This window comes from Lepisma saccharinum, chromosome 27 (genome assembly GCF_977018435.1).
Source record: "Lepisma saccharinum chromosome 27, izLepSacc3.1, whole genome shotgun sequence".
Classification (NCBI taxonomy): domain Eukaryota; kingdom Metazoa; phylum Arthropoda; class Insecta; order Zygentoma; family Lepismatidae; genus Lepisma; species Lepisma saccharinum.
This window is the reverse complement of record NC_139255.1, coordinates 33,463,559-33,479,934: the sequence shown is the minus strand read 5'-3', so window position 1 is coordinate 33,479,934 and position 16,376 is coordinate 33,463,559. Positions and strand designations below refer to the sequence as shown.

Sequence of the window (16,376 nt, the reverse complement as noted above, 5' to 3'; positions counted from 1 at the left end):
AATTCTGCAAGAATAGTGCCGTTTTTCTCAGTCTTAAAACATTCCGTTAAAAAGTAAAAAGTAAAGTGTTCCCCTGTGCTTAGCACCATGCCATGAAGGCGTATAGGGGTGTGGGGGTAACGCCCCACACTTTCTTGATCCGGTTGTGAGTGGGGGTGATGTGATCAGCACCATGCCCGTGACTGCCTTTACCCCCCAGGTACCCATGTTATTCGACGCTGGGTGGGCGCCGGGGCCGCTTCCATCGTTAGAAAAGTTCCCGGAACATTCCGTTACAAAGTGAAAAATCATGGGAACTGACCATTTCACTTGTATAGTGTATTTAAAAAAAAAAATATTACCATAGAAATCCAACCTTGTAATTTGAATTTGCGCCTACTGATGTGTACATGTTATACGCAGTGACATAGTGTAAACATGCGTGGTTTCACATTGGCTGTCGAAATTATTGCATGCATAATACACACCAGAAGTTTGTGGGAGCAAAAATGTTGGGGAAAAGTGTGCATTATACATGAGTAGAGCTCGAAAAAAAGTGAAGTTGCAAAAAAAAGCCATTTAGACCTTAAAAAGGCTAAAATAGGACCAATAAGCCAAAAAACACCGAAAAAGGCAGAAATGGACAAATAAACCCCAACTTTTTCTGGCCTTCAATGACCCAAAATGAACATATATTATGTTGGGCCTCGTCTTCGGACACTAGGAAAAAAAAGGAATTTTCCTCAACTTTCGAGCCCTATACATGAGTAAATACAGTACTTAACAAATTTGTATTATATTTCCAGCCTGAAATAGTAATGAACTGGAACATGATGGAGTACTTACCAGAGGCAGCCGCATGTCAAATGAACTTCAGCGCGGTGGTGGCTGGCTACATCAGTGCCATCTATCAGCACCTACACCAGGAGAAATCCAGGATAGCTCCCGGGAGCACACCCATGAGGAAACTAGGGAGCCAGACTCCACAGCTAGGATTAGGTGCACACGCTTCGACAGCCGGGTATGCAAAGGAACTCATTTCAGGGGATATGTCGCAGAAATTGTTCCTGTGAGTATATATTTTTTCGTTTTGATTCTACTTTTACTTTCCACCATGTTTTCTAATGCTCGTGGGCCTTCCCTGATGCATAGTGTTAATGTTGTTGCCATGTAATCAAGAGCTTTCAAGTTTGATTTCCAGTGGAGGTACATTGCACATTGTTTGGGGCCACTGGGCTCACTTTGCCTTGTTTTGTAATGAGACAGGTGGATTGCAAGAATTAGGGATGGGACTGTTAATCGGTACTCGACATACCAATATATCGGCAAAATTACCGATTATTTTACCGATCTGATATATCTATAAATATCTTATAATTTAGTGCAAAATTCTGCCATTTTCATGATGGATGCAGTTTAAGAATTACTTATGTGAAGTTTCATATTTCTGCATTGCAACGTGGAAAAACGAAATTTCACGTAAGTAATTCTGTCATTTTGTTATAATTTTTATGGTAATCCATGCTCTTCTTTTTAAAAAAGTAAATGTCTAAATAGGCAAGTTCTTTTGCACTGCAGTCACCTGGAAACAAACATTTAAAGAGGTCAATGAACTAGTCAGGTTCTTTTGGAATTTTATATCGGATTGGTAGAATGTCTGTTATCAGTATTGGTACATTATTTAAAACTATAATTTGTACTCATGTCGAGATATTAATAGAATAATTAAATGAAGAAGACTTAGGTGGGCAGGCCAAGATGAGTTTACAGGATTCTTGTTGGGAAACCTGATGCTAAGAGACCTGTAGGAAGGCCAAGTCGAAGATGGAGGGATAACATCGAGATGGACCTAAAGATAATTATCTTTATAATTATAATCAGTAAGGAAATGATTGGATTGATCTTGCCCAGGATATGGACAGATGGAAGGCTTGTGTTGCTGCAGCCATAAACTTTCGGGTTTAAGAAGGCTAGAGTAAGTTAGGTAGTTATATTGGTACTTTATCGGTATCAGCCTATTCCTAGTAAGAATTGTGTGTCTTTTGAGAAGGCACCCAAATCAACCTCACTTCCGCATAGTACACCCTAGCAACTGCATTCTTGCAGGCCAACGAGGCTGTGAAAAGTGAAAGCGAACGGACATGTTTTGGGTTGTCTCTAGAGTGCAGTGAAGCTGAACAAGATGGGAAATTCCTTGGGGCAGTGGCAGCAGGCGATCGGCCTCTTTCGCGCAGCTTGGTGCCCAAGCATCCAAACAGAAAAGGGAAGTGTTTTTCCGAAAACTGTGTACCATGCTTATGGAGTGGTTCTGCTATCATTGCTGATTATAGGCGGCAACGAGCAAAATCCAGGCCCCCGTAACAATGTTGATTTCTCAAGCGAAATTATGGAACTGAAGCAAGTTATGCTTCAAGTGAAAAGTTCGAACGATGTTGTTATGTGTGAGGTCAAGCAGCTGACCGTCACTGTGAACAAACTCGTTGGAAGGATTGACATGGTTGAGGCCGAGACAAGCAAGATTAAGTGTGACATCGGCGAGCTTCAATTGTATGTTCGGACTCTGGAGGATCATCTGGACGATCTCGAAAACCGATCGAGGCGACAAAACCTTGTTTTCCACGGCATGCATGAAAAAATTAACGAGACATGGGATGAATCGGCTAGCGCAGTGCGACAATTATTCGAAGAAAGACTTCATCTTTCCTTACCAACGGACGCAATCCAGAGGGCTCATCGTACCGGAAGCATGTGGTCCGGAAAACCTCGTCCCATTGTGTGCAAATTCCTCCGCAATACGGAGAAAGAGAAAATTCTTCGAAATAGCAGCAAATTGAAAGGCTCAAATATTTACATTGAGCAAGACTATTCCTTTTCTGTTAGTCAACAACGACAGAGACTTAAAAAGCATATCTTCGAAGCCAGACAGCAAGGATGTAGAGCTCATCTGCAATATAAATATATCAATGTCAACGGCAGAAAATATAGAGTTTAGAACTTGGAAGACTTTCAAGAATGCATTGAGACCCGAGAACCTTCAGCTGCGTCCAGTTCCCAGAAACAGGGTTTCCCTCCACCCCCCAACAATTGAAATGTGACGTCTCAGGGAGCACAAGTGACAACGACCGCATTCCAGCCATCTTCATGCGGTGATCCGTTTCCCCCTTCCACCTCTAACGGGACAAGGAAAGAAGAGAACAACCGGATATCGCAAATAGGTCACCAGTTTCCCCCTCCCTCTACTCAGCGATATCCCAAGCGCCAGGGAAGCAACCGAGGAACGAGAGCCTGAGGTGAGGCCAGATGTAAAAAAGTAAGTGGTAATGGTCACGTGACCAGCAATTCTGTCAATAAAGTGCGACAGAAAAACAGGTGGGGGGAAGGGGCAAGTTCGCAGCAAGTATAAATTTACGTCAGGATAAAAAAAAAAACTGTCATTAAACAAATTCAAATAGTTTTCCATAGCATTATGTAATTGAACTTTTACGATTGGAATGCAATGAAAATGTTCATCGGGTAAGGTTAGTCAACAAAAAGTCTGGGGATTGGGAAAAACTGTTTAGGACTGTTTTGCACGGGAGTGTACAAAATGGTTTGAAAAAGACAAAGCATCTCCATTATGAAGTGTTAGTTGAGGGATTATTCTTGATTGAAACAGATACAAAGTTGTTTTGGGGGAGTATTAAAATGTATAGGTAATTTGTACTGGAGTGTATAAAATTACGTGAGAGCCAAAAGCATCTCCACCATGAAATGTGACTCGTATAAAGATCGGGGATCAAGAGTCACCGGGATGTAGCAAATCATAAAGCGAGAGGTTTATGGTTCATAACTAATTCAAAAGGGACCCCCCACCCTCCCGGTCAATGAAGGAAAAGATGAATTATAGAGGAGTGAGAATGCTCTCTCCACACTACCATACCTGTCCGAAGTTCTTGTAGAGTCTTGTCCTAGACGAAGATGTATGTTGTGTCCATATCGTGTCAGAGTCAGTACTTCGACTCTGACCAACATGTCCTCCATTATCCCGCGCTGAGTGTATCGAAGTAGATTCAGAGTAAAACTGTAAGAGAATGAGAGCGATGTCCTTCCGGACTTCGCATTTATACTCCTGCCGGACTAGAGGTTATTAGACCTCCAGTCCTCTATCAGTGAGGCTCACTTTCGTCACCTCCCGTAGAACTTCAGTATTGAAGCAATATGAAATGCAGTACATTTCTGGGATAACTTGGAGGCAATTGATGAAGGAGGCAGGTTAATGAACAGTGGAAGTGAGCATTAAACGAGCCTCTTCTCTAACTTCACTCATTATACTTCATCAATATACATATGCACATGTATCTCCACGTAGCATTCGCGATCGTTTTAGCTAATGTTTACATCGCTATGGGTTTCTGGATGTGTGTTTATGTTTGTATTGCACATGCAATTTTACACTACTCTCTTTACTGCAGAATGTGCACAGTAAACATCTCCCAAAGTGTATATATAGTAACATACTACATATTTCTTACCTTTTATATACATAGTTTGAGTCTATTACTTCCATTTTAACATTTATTTAGTTTTGAAATTCTGAAGTGATACATTGCCGGTTGCGGATGGCAGCCATTACTCTGCTGCACGTGGGTTAACTCTGCTTTTACTCGCCGATCTTGGAGGGTGAAGTTGGGTGAAGTTTACCCTCCTTTTACTCCCAGCTGACCTGGTGTTTCTGTTGATGCAACAGATAATCAGCCGATTCGTGGGTTAACTCTGAGTTTACTCTTACTCGCGAGTAAATCGACGTTGGTGCAAACGGGCATCAGAAGCTATAAGAAAAATTGAATTTAAATTACTATGTGTAATTTATATTAGGGATGTGGCAGATTAATTGCTACTCTTATCAATATCAGCCGATATAGGCACATCAGTTTATCGCTAAAATTACCGATTATTTTACTGATCTGATATATCTAAAATATCCTACAATTCAGTGCAAAATTCTGCCATTTTGTTATAAGTTACCATGCCCTATTTTTTCAAAACATAGCTGTTTAAATATGCAACTTCTTTTGCACTGTAGTCACCTCAAAGAACACATTTATTAAGGAAATCAATGAATCATTCAGGTCCTTCAAGAACTATTTGAAATTTTGTATCAGAAATTTTATATCGGTATCAGACAAACTTTCATATCGGCCCATTCCTAATTTTTATCATTTCTGCAGCATTCTTTTTGTTCTATATTATCGTTATTATTTCAGGATTGTCCAGAAAATTCACAAGAAATTGCCAAGCCAAACAGTAGAAAGCGATAATTCCATCTTCCCTGAGCTTCCAGGATCTCACCTGAAGCTGATGAATCCAGCACTGGAATTTACAAAGGCTGTTTGTAAGGTAAGGTCTCCAAACTAAAAAGGTTTGTCATCTAGTGTGCTCCCTTGTGACTTTGTGATAGAATTAAGTTAACCTTTTTAAATGTTCCACATGTTTTTTTTCAATATTATAATATAATATTATAACCACGATTTGACATTCCCAGATTTTACATTTTCCCACGTTATAGATTCAATCTTGATGGTTCCAATGTAGCAAAATGTTATAAAAATTTCCTCAATTTTACATGTTCCTCCATTTTAATTTTTTTTTGGCTTGGTGCCCTAAAAAATATAAAATTGAGGTTCCACTGTATATTGTAATCCTGTCCATTTTTAACTGCTTCCTTTATCTTCTGTTTTCTTTTTTGTGTGTTTTTAATTGTCCATTATTTTTTGCTTCCTTCTGTGAAATACTCTTACGTTAACAAAAGTATCCGGACATACTGCGAAATGTGTGTTTTTCGTAAAGGGTGACACAGTACTGCTATCTTAATGCGTGGAACACAAGGTCAGCGATCTCAGTAGTCTGCAGACAGTGCGAGACAGCAGTATGGGACATTCTGAGGAACTCGTGGACTTTCAACGTGGTCAGGTTGTTGGGTGCCACTTGTGTAAGAAGTCTGTGCGTGAGATTTCCACCCTCCTAAACATCCCTAGGTCCACTGTTTCCGATGTGATAGTGAAGTGGAAACATGAAGGGATGTGTACGACCCAAAAGCGTGCAGGCCGACCTTCCATGTTGACCTCCAGAGACCGTTAAGTGTTGAAGAGGGTCGTACAGCCTAATTGTAAATCATCCATTGCCACCATCACACAGGAATTCGAAACTGCATCAGGATCTACTCCAAGCAACATGATTGTTCGGCATGAGGTGCGGCAACTTGGTTTCCATGGCCGAGCAGCTGCCCATAAGCCAAACGTCACACAGGTAAATGCCGAACGCTGCCTCAGGTGGTGCAAAGAGCGTCGAAACTGGACCATAGAACAGTGGAAAACCGTTGTGTGGAGTGATGAATCACTGTGCACAATGTGGCGATCCGATGGTAGAGTGTGGGTGTGGCAAATGCTTGGTGAACGACATCTACCATCCTGTATAGTGCCGACAGTGAAATTTGGGGGTGGCAGGGTTACAGTGTGGTCATTTCTCCTAGAGTGGGCTTGGTTCCCTTGTTGCTTTATGTGGCAATGTCAACGCACAAGCTTACGTTGACATTTTAATCACTTTCATGCTGTCTACCATCGAAGACTAGTATGGGGATGACCATTTTGTCTTTCCACACGACCGAGCATCCATCCATACTGCAGGGCTTGTGGGGGAGTGATTTGACGACAGCAACGTCCCTAATGGACTGGCCTGCGCATAGTCCTGATTTGAATACCATAGAACATCTCTGGGATGTTTTGGAACGCCGACTTCGTGCTGGACCACATCAACCCCACATCGATTTCGGCGCTACGTGAGGAATGGGCTGCCATTCCCCAGGAAACCTTCCGCCACCTGATTGAAAGTACGCCTGCGAGAGTGAAGGCTGTCATCAAGGCTAAGGGTGGGCCAACACCGTATTGACTGCCAGTGTTCCCGATGGAGGGCACCCCAAACTTGTACTTCATTTTCATGTGGATGTCCGGATACTTCTGACCATGTAAGCCTCTTTTTCTCTACATGTGCGTAGAGCTGTTCTTGTAAAATTTTACACAATATATTAGGGATGGGACAGATTAATTGGTACTCTATTGGTATCGGCCAATATTGGTGTATCGGTTTATCGTTAAAATTACCGATAACTTTACTGATCTGATATATGTATACATAGCTCACAATTTTGTGCAATATTGTGCCATTGTGTTACAATTTTTTATGGATACTGTATAAACATGTAACCTTCATTCTGTACTTTTTTTTTTAGTAATTGCCTAAATATGCATCTTCTTTTGCATTGCAAAAGCTTGGTTCATCTGGTAACATATATTTATTAAAGAGTCATTGAAACGTTTGGAATTTTATATCAGATCAGTAAAATATTGGTATCTGTACTGTATTGATATTCACCAAAATTTCATATCGGTCCATCAAAACAATTTGACACAAATTAGTGATTTGGGAGTAAAACGTGATAATCCACACAAGTATGGATCTGAGAAAAATGCAAGTGAATAGTCGTCCATTGCATTGTGGCTTATGCATTACCTAACCTTCCTGTGTGTTCTTAACGACTACTGAATTGACTTTTTTCACCAATGTGTGAGCAACAGGACACAGTGCAACAACTGAATCCGATGTTATCTGAAATTTGATTGGAGTGAGGCTATCATCAATGCTGGTAATTTGTTCACCTAATTATACTGAAGGTCCCGCATGTGGCTGTGAAGTCTAAGGTGTCGTGCTTTGGGCTCAAGCTATGCCCAGGTTCGAGTCTCCTGGGGGAAGCGTAACAACTTTTCTCATTATTATACTGTATGCTCAAGACATGCAAGTGGCTTGGTTGGTTGAAAGTGGCAGCAAATCAACAAGGATGAACATGTCACTTAGCTTTTATAGTGTACTATCTGATTACCCAGCACTGCGCGGATATTTATTTTTCCCAATCTTCTATTAGACAGGAAAATAATGAATTCTAACTATAGTGTTAACACGTGTGCCGGTCAATAATTCTTAATTTCGTCGCTGGATGGCGCTGGAAGCAAGGGTTGGTGCAGTCTCAACTGTTATGCCGTGGATATGCAACTGAGTGCGAGTGATCATGATTTTGGGTTTGTGTGGGAAACATGTTGACCTTCTAACCAAATAAGGAGCATGTGTGGCACGTCCTGCTTTTCTTGTTCAATCAAAAGAAAAACGCGAGTGAAAGCCGTCATATCCTTGTGGAAACGTACGGTGACAATGTCCTAACACAAGACGTGTGTTAGTTGGTTTCGACGATCGATTCAAAAGTGGTGATTTGGACTTGAAAGACAAAGGCCGAAAAAATTCCAAGACTCCAAATTGCAAGCACTGTTGGACGAAGACGATACGCAAACGCAACAACAACTGGCAGAGAAGTTAAATGTTGGTCGCCAAACCATATCTGATCGTCTTCATGCCATCGAATCCAGAAGGCATGAAAGTTGGACCCACATCATCTAAACGACAGACAAATGGAAAAGCGAAAAACGGTGTGTGAAGTGTTGCTTTCTCGACATGAAAGAAAGTCTATTTTGCATCGGATAGTGACTTGGGACAAAAAATGGATCTACTTCGAGAACCCAAATTGCAAAAAGTCATGGGTTGACCCAGGACAACCTTCAACATCGACCGCAAAACCGAATCACTTCGGAAGGAAGACAATACTGTGCATTTGGTGGGATCAGAAGGGTGTGGTGTATCATGAGCTTCTGAAACCAGGTGAAACAGTGAATGCCGTTTGCTATCATCAACAACTCATCAATTTGAACCATGCATTGATCAAAAAGCACCTAGATTGGGCAACAAGACACGGAAAAGTGATTTTGCAGCAAGACAAGGCCTCATCACACACAGCGAAAGGCATCAAGAGACACCATTTCTGCACTTGGCTGGGAATTCTTGACTCACCCACCATACTCACCAGACTTAGCCCCTTCGGACTACCACTTGTTTTCATCGATGTTCCACTCACTTTCCCAGCAACATTTCAACAATTACGAAGATGTCAAACAATGGCTTGCTGACTGGATCACCTCAAAATGTGAACGATTTTTCTGGAAGGGCATCCACAATTTGACGGACAGATGGGCACAATGTATAGCTAGCGATGGTGCATATTGTGAATAAAGCATTTGTTACCTTTCTCCCCAGATACACTTGTTTTCTTTCGGATCAATTAAGAATTATTAAACGGCACACCTGGTATATGTAACTAATTTTATTTACAAGTATTTAAAAGTATAAGTATACAAATTATAAAGTAAAATATTTTACAAATTCACTATAATATTAATTTAACTCAAAACTTAATTATAAACAACATTTTTAGTTTCACCTCCAGGAGCAAGAATAAATAAAGTGAACGGCATTGGGAGTGTCACTATTCATCTTAGCGACCCTGAAAGCAATGGATTCCACACTAATATTGATCGTTTTCAATTATTTTTACATGACACCCCTTCCCACCCCCACCCCTAGGGGTGCCAGATGTGTCTTACCCCCACAGTATTTCTTTCCAGATTGTAAGTCATACGTGTACCAAGTTTGGTTCAAATTTCTCCAGGCGTTTGAGAGTTATGCTGGAACATACATACATACATATATACACACATACATCCATTTATATATATATATATATATATAGATAGATAGATGGTGCTTAATGAAAGTAAAGTGTTCCCCTGTGCTTAGCACCACGCCATGAAGGCATATAGGGGGTGTGGGGGTAACGCCCCACACTTTCTTGATACGGTCGTGAGTGGGGGTGATGTGATCAGCATCATGCCCCTGACCGCCTTTACCCCCCAGGGTTTCCTCCAGGTACCCATGTTATTCGATGCTGGGTGGGCGCCGGGGCCGCTTGCATCGTTAGAAAAGTTCCCGGATTTGAACCGGCCGGGGATCGAACCCGGGACCTTTAGCATGGTAGTCAGACGCGTTACTGACTGTGCCACCGCGGTAATTCTCTACCAATTCTGAGTTATACATAAAGCAAATGGTTACATTTTGTACACTAACCCATACTATTGTTTTGGTATTATTTTGTGGTAGATGTACCTAAACATGTTAATCATGCTTTTCCTAATGATTCTACTTCAGGTGTTGAACTTAGACCACAGTGTGGAAGAGGAGGTGATGAGGTTGAGGAGAAACATGCTGCGTCTGATTGGGGTGAGGGATTTCAGCGACATGGCCGAATGGAAGGATCCGTGCATATCTTTCGTTCTTCCTGAAGTCATCTGCAAGGCTTGCAACCACTGTAGGGACATTGACTTGTGCAAGGACCCACACCTTGCTCAGGAGAATGGAAAGTAAGTATTCATTTTACATTGGCACAATTAGTTGAATCCATAGCATTGATATTGAATTTTATAAAAATGTATGCTTTGGGCTCTGGCTTCGGGATGCATGCAGGTTCGAGTCTCCTGAGGGGGAAGCATAACGACTTTTCTCCTAAAAATTCGGCCTGTGCATGGAACCAGTGGCCACCCATTATCGTGAGGAAATTGGTAAGCTATGTAATGACCGCCATGTTAGGCAGATTTCAGTCGTATATTGGCATTTACCTTGTTCGTATACTTTCAAGTTAAGAACTTGGATTAAATTATTTATACTTAATTGTTTTCATAATTCATGTATATATTTATGTTTTATCTTATATTATAATATTATTCGCGTATTTTTGCAACATTTATTCAGAATTTACAGGCTAATAATTATCCCAAATAGTATATGCAACGTTTTTATTGTTTTTCAAATCCAATATGGCTAGGATTATTTTATCATGCAAATTTTGTTGTTCAAGCACAAGTTAAATACATTTCTTCTTAATATCGATTTTTGTTCAACAATGTACAAGATTGAAGTAATTTGTCTTCGTTATAAACTAAATCTTTATTTAATCATTTTTATGTGCAAGGGCAAATATGATTTATTTGATAAAATCAGTTTAGTTATTTCTATATAGTTTAATATTGTAATATTATAGCAAAGTATTTCTCCCTCGTTTTCAATAAAATATCGTTGTCCTATTGGCTGTTTATGTTAGGAGTGGGGGAACCACGCTTCATGTTTTTGGCGATGTAAAAACTTCCACGATGGCATTTTTAATTGTTGCCAACCTGAACTTTAGCTTACTATCGCTAATTAACATTGCTCTGTTATATAAATTATCAGTTTTCCTTGTGTTATTTTATGTTATGAGTTTGTATTATTGTAAGATAGAACAATCTGTTATTCTGCGCCTCACGCTTGAGGTAGGCAGTTGAGGTCTTGCTATTAACTGTGAAGGCTGTACGCATACTCTTGTGTTAAATAAGTTGCTTATCACTGCCTTCGAGCGTGCATGACCCAACAAAATATAATTTTAACTTGTGCAAATCAGTATGTGCGCACGCGATTCGTGATTCAAGATTTTGGACATTTTAATTATAAAGTATTTGGAATTTTATTTACTGTCACGTGTCCTGGAGGAAGGGTGGATCGTCTTAATCCCGATCCCTGGGTGAGAACTGGTGCTTCCAACTGACCAGCCGGAGCAAGGAGCGGTGTGTTTCCAATTCGGATCTCCATACCCTGGAGTTATGAGTTGTGGCACGTTGCAGCTACAAATGAGTTGCGAAACCTAGTCATGGAAACCTACAACTGGGGGGGTTCGCCGTGCTGTCCACATGTCGCCCCATAACTGGTTGGGTGTTTGACCACCTCGGCAAGTGGGAGTGAGTCCGGCAGTTGGTAGCTAGACCCAGGCCCTCACAGGCTGTTGTGCCACAAGTTATTAATGGAATCGTTAACATTTTTATTTAAATACAAATGGAAAAGTACATGCATCCATGATTTTGCATAATTACATCATGTAATTTTGGCTTTTACAATATCTACATCTGGAGCAACACAATTTGAATCCCACTGTTCATGAATATATATTGTCTACTACTCTGAATGTTAGGTGCAAGAGTAAAATTACTAATATATGCTTCTTTCCAGACCAGTATGGCAATGTTCCCTGTGTAAGACTAGCTATGATACTGCGGAAATAGAGTACTTGTTAGTGGATATTCTTCAGAGGAAAGCAATGGCATATGTCCTGCAGGATCTCCAGTGCAAGAAGTGTCTGCAGGTATGTGAGATTCTCTTTGCATGTTCCAGTAACTGTAGGAACTGTGTGTCAAGCTTTTGTGCAAATGTTCAGGATTTGGGATTACTTGGCATACTTCTCTACCCGAGAGAAGGGGAGTAGAACAAGTTTTTAATACAACACAATGTCAGTGGTTTACGGAGTGTGGAAGTTTTATTTTAATTGGTAAATCTTGAGATAAAAAATAATTACGGATACATCGGTATTGGCCCAGCCCTAATTGTAATCTCCATTGCTTTATTTGCAGATTAAGCTTGAGAACATGACTGAGTACTGCACTTGCGCTGGTGCCTTCAAAACGCTGACCAACACAAAGGAGCTAAAAGACCACTTCAAAACATTCCACAGTATAGCACAGCACTTCAAAATGCCATTGTTACTCGAAACCCTGGATTGGATTTTGGAGAAGAATCCGTGGATATCAACATGATAAAGGAACAGTTGTAATATAGATATGTACAAAGACACTAAAGGTAACGGTCCTGTTTGCGAGACACAAGAGTGACATACAGTAAAACCTCGTTAATCGGGACCCCGATAAACTGGACTTCTCTTAATCCAGACAGGCAAAAGCTCCCCCCCCCCAAAAAAAAATGCAAGGTTTTCTCAACTAGATAACTTCCTAAAGAAAAGGCAGTTAACCATGGATAAAATTCTGTTTCCCGCAGACTTTGTACTGTACTGTACTGTACAGTGTATTTAGGCCTATGCCCTTTAAATACACCATGATAAACGTGTTTTGTTGCTATAAACTGAGTTCTAATGCACTTTCTACTGTTCTTTTAGGTTATTTCAGTTAATCCGGACTTTTGTTAAACCGGTCAACTTATCCCCCCATTAGTCCGGATTAACGAGGTTTTACTGTATGTGCAAAAGGACATCTTTTTAAATGCAAGACCACTGCCATATTAGTACGGTAATGTGAAAAAGGCACACCTTTCTTCTGTTCTTATCAAAGGAAATGGTTGTCCATTGTTCTCAGTAGTGAATGTAGTTGGAGTTCATGTAGCACTGCTATTGAAAATAAAATTTACAAAATCATATTTACATTCCTGATTTAATACAGAACTAAACACAACTACATGATATAGCCTGGTAAACAGATGGAAGTGGTTTCCTGTTCCCCTGCTGCATTCTATTCAGATAAGGTGCATTTCAAACATAAGGGTTGATTGGTTGAATACAAACGCATACATACCGTATTTATGCATGTATAATGCACACTCTGGTTTTTGATGGCGAAAAGCGACAAACAATTATATCTCGTATATAATGCGCAGAACAATCCAGTTTTCAAGATATGACTTTCTAAATTGTATCGGTGTATCAGTTTATCGGTAAAATTACCGATTATTTTACCGATCCGATATATCGATAAATATCTTATAATTTAGTGCAAAATTCTGCCATTTTGTTGTAATTTTTATGGATAATCTCCATGCCCTACTTTCTGAAAAAGTAAATGTCTAAATATTCAACTTCTTTTGCATTGCAATCAGCTCGAAACACACATTTATTACGGAGATCAATGAAAATTTCAGGGTCTTCAAGGACCATTTCTAATTTTATATCGGTACTGTATCGGTATCGGCCAAAATTTCATATCGTCCCATCCCTATATAATACTATTTGGCCAGTAATACATTTTAATTATTATTTTCTTTTTCCATATCTTTCAGTTCATCCAAAGTACCATAAAAATCAAAACATTTCTTAATTTTGTGATGAGCTTATTTTAACCGCATTGCACATTAGTGTCACTACTGTGAATGTAATACTCTTGCCATATAGAGAAACTGCAGGATTTAAGCTTTACAAATATATAACATGATAGGGTTTCAAAATCAGTGTCACAAAATCATTGAATGACTGTCTGCGATTTCAGGTTGGCTGTCTGAATTATTCCGTACATAGTACACACCACAGTTTTTTTTGGGGGGGGGGGGGATTTTGGAAAAATGAGCGCATTATACATGAGTAAATAAGGTATCCACTTCATTTTTCTACATAGTCGTCGTTATTTTACAAGCACTATGGTACAAGCTGTTGTGTACCCTGTGCATTAATTTCTAATGTGCTGCCTGGGAATTCAGCAAGTCCATTACTGCCATTTTCAACACCTCACTTTTGCGTACAAAGTTTATGATGGCCCAGTGTGTCAGTAAAAAAGTCACTAGACCTACCACTCATTTTATTCATGAATATTTGTATGACCTCATGACACAATTGCAATATGTTTCCTTCACCCATCACTGTTGGACACTATTTCACAATTGGCGGGATTGTTTATTCTCGCAACACCTTTACTCACTGTAACACAAAGGGAAACAACAGCAGACTCCTTTTACAAGCTGTTGACGCTATTTGTGAAATGCACCTCGTATTTGTTGATAATGATGTATAGTTGCTTCATCTCTACTTGGAAGATAAATTGTAATTGGAGACTAGTAGTACAGTTGTTTTCTAATTTCACATTCTCCTCTGTTATGCCCTGTTCATTATTTTTATAGTATTTATTGATATGCTTAACAAGAAGTACGTTATTTGCTGGTGTATAATATGAATACATTTGTTTTTACTTATACACACTTGATTGCTACAGTAATTTCAATAAATATTATGCTTGTTAAAATTTGTTACGGAATAATTAATTACCATTCATATGTCTGAAGATCCAACTGTAACACTGTATTCAATGTATCAACACTACTGTGCCTTTGTTAATGCATATTGTTATTGTCAATTAAATTTTGTATTTATTGCAAATGTAGAATTTCTGAAATATATTTTGTATATATTAATGCTGACTGCTAATGTATTACTTTGTCTTTTTCGGTACTACCTTTTGAAATTTCATGTCATTTCAATCCAATCAGAATCTAAGATATAAAGTGGAACCTTGATTTTACATTGTTCAGGGGCTGAAAAAAAACAACTCAAAATACAGGAAAATTTTATAATGTTTTGCTATGTTGGGACCATCAAGATTGAATGTATAATTTGAGAAAATGTAAAATCCGGGAACGTAAAATCGAGGTTTCACTGTAAATGCAAATTGCAAATAAAAAACGTCACACGTGTGAGAACAGTGCTCGACCTGAATATGATGTGCAAACTAGACATGCAATAGATTAATCTGTACTCTATCAGTATATGTATATTGGTGTATCAGTAAAATCGGTGATCATTTTACATGAGAGATATCTATAAATAGCCTATAATTTTGCCATTATTTTTGGAAAGTGAATGTCATAATGTGAGTTTCCTTTTTCTGAGGTGAAGCCTATTGCAGTCACTTGGTTGCACACATTAAATTTCAGCCTCTACATATCTGACCAGTATATGTACAGGTAATGGACAAAATAATATGAACACCAATGCAATTGCAGAAAACTTGTATTAGTAGGGGGTTGCCCCCCTCCCCCTTGCCTGAATGACAGCTTGTATCCTCCGTGGGATAGACAAATAAAGGTCCTGTACAGTGTGAACTGGAATACGTAGCCACTCCTCGCACAAAACAATCTCAAGTTCCGAAAGTGTCATTGGAGGTGGAAACAGATTACGCACTTTGGCCTCCAAAATACCCCACAAAGGCTCAATGATGTTAAGATCGGGGGACTGTGGACACCAGATGAGATGTTCTACCTCATCACTGTGCTCATCAAACCATGCATCAACGCACCTAGCAGTGTGAATAGGGGCGTTATCATCTTGGAAGTTGGGGCATGCATCGGGAAACAAAGTCTGAACCATGGGATGGAGGTGGTCACCCAGGATGGTGCAGTACTTCTCTGCGTTGATTCTCCCACGCAGGACGACAAGTGGGCCAACACCATTCCAAGATATAGCCCCCCCAAACCATCACAGACCCCCCACCATGTTTCACGGTAGGCACTAAGCAGTCAATATCAGATGCTTCAGCAGGAGTTCTCCACACACATAAACACGTCCTGTGGTCTGAAATAATGTGAAAGACGATTCGTCTGACCATATCACATGTTCCCATTGCTGCTGTGTCCAATTCTTGTGCTCTTGGCACCACTTTCTTCGTGTCACTGCATTACGTGGAGTCACCAACGGTTTGGGGATGGCAACTCTGCCATGAATGTTCACAGAATGCAGCTCCCTTTGAATGGTTTTCGTTGATACAGGGTCCTGGAGGTGATTGTTCATCTCTGCGGTTATCTGGGACAGTGTTGTCTTGTGCTCTCGAGTCACTATTCGCTTCAACACACGTCGA

At 39.9% G+C, this 16,376-nt stretch overlaps 1 protein-coding gene across 1 annotated transcript in view; it reads left to right on the top strand.

Moving 5' to 3' along the window:
- PolE1 (DNA polymerase epsilon catalytic subunit 1) overlaps positions 1 to 14,911 on the top strand; it is a 114,633-nt gene extending 99,722 nt beyond the window's left edge. Inside the window, exons 30-34 of the mRNA XM_083113241.1 lie at positions 786 to 1,048; positions 5,223 to 5,355; positions 10,099 to 10,310; positions 11,986 to 12,118; positions 12,384 to 14,911. Of these exons, the coding sequence (XP_082969367.1) occupies positions 786 to 1,048; positions 5,223 to 5,355; positions 10,099 to 10,310; positions 11,986 to 12,118; positions 12,384 to 12,566 (924 nt within the window). The 3' untranslated portion in view covers positions 12,567 to 14,911. The remainder of the gene's footprint in view (positions 1 to 785; positions 1,049 to 5,222; positions 5,356 to 10,098; positions 10,311 to 11,985; positions 12,119 to 12,383) is intronic.
- The last annotated feature ends 1,465 nt before the right edge of the window (positions 14,912 to 16,376 follow it).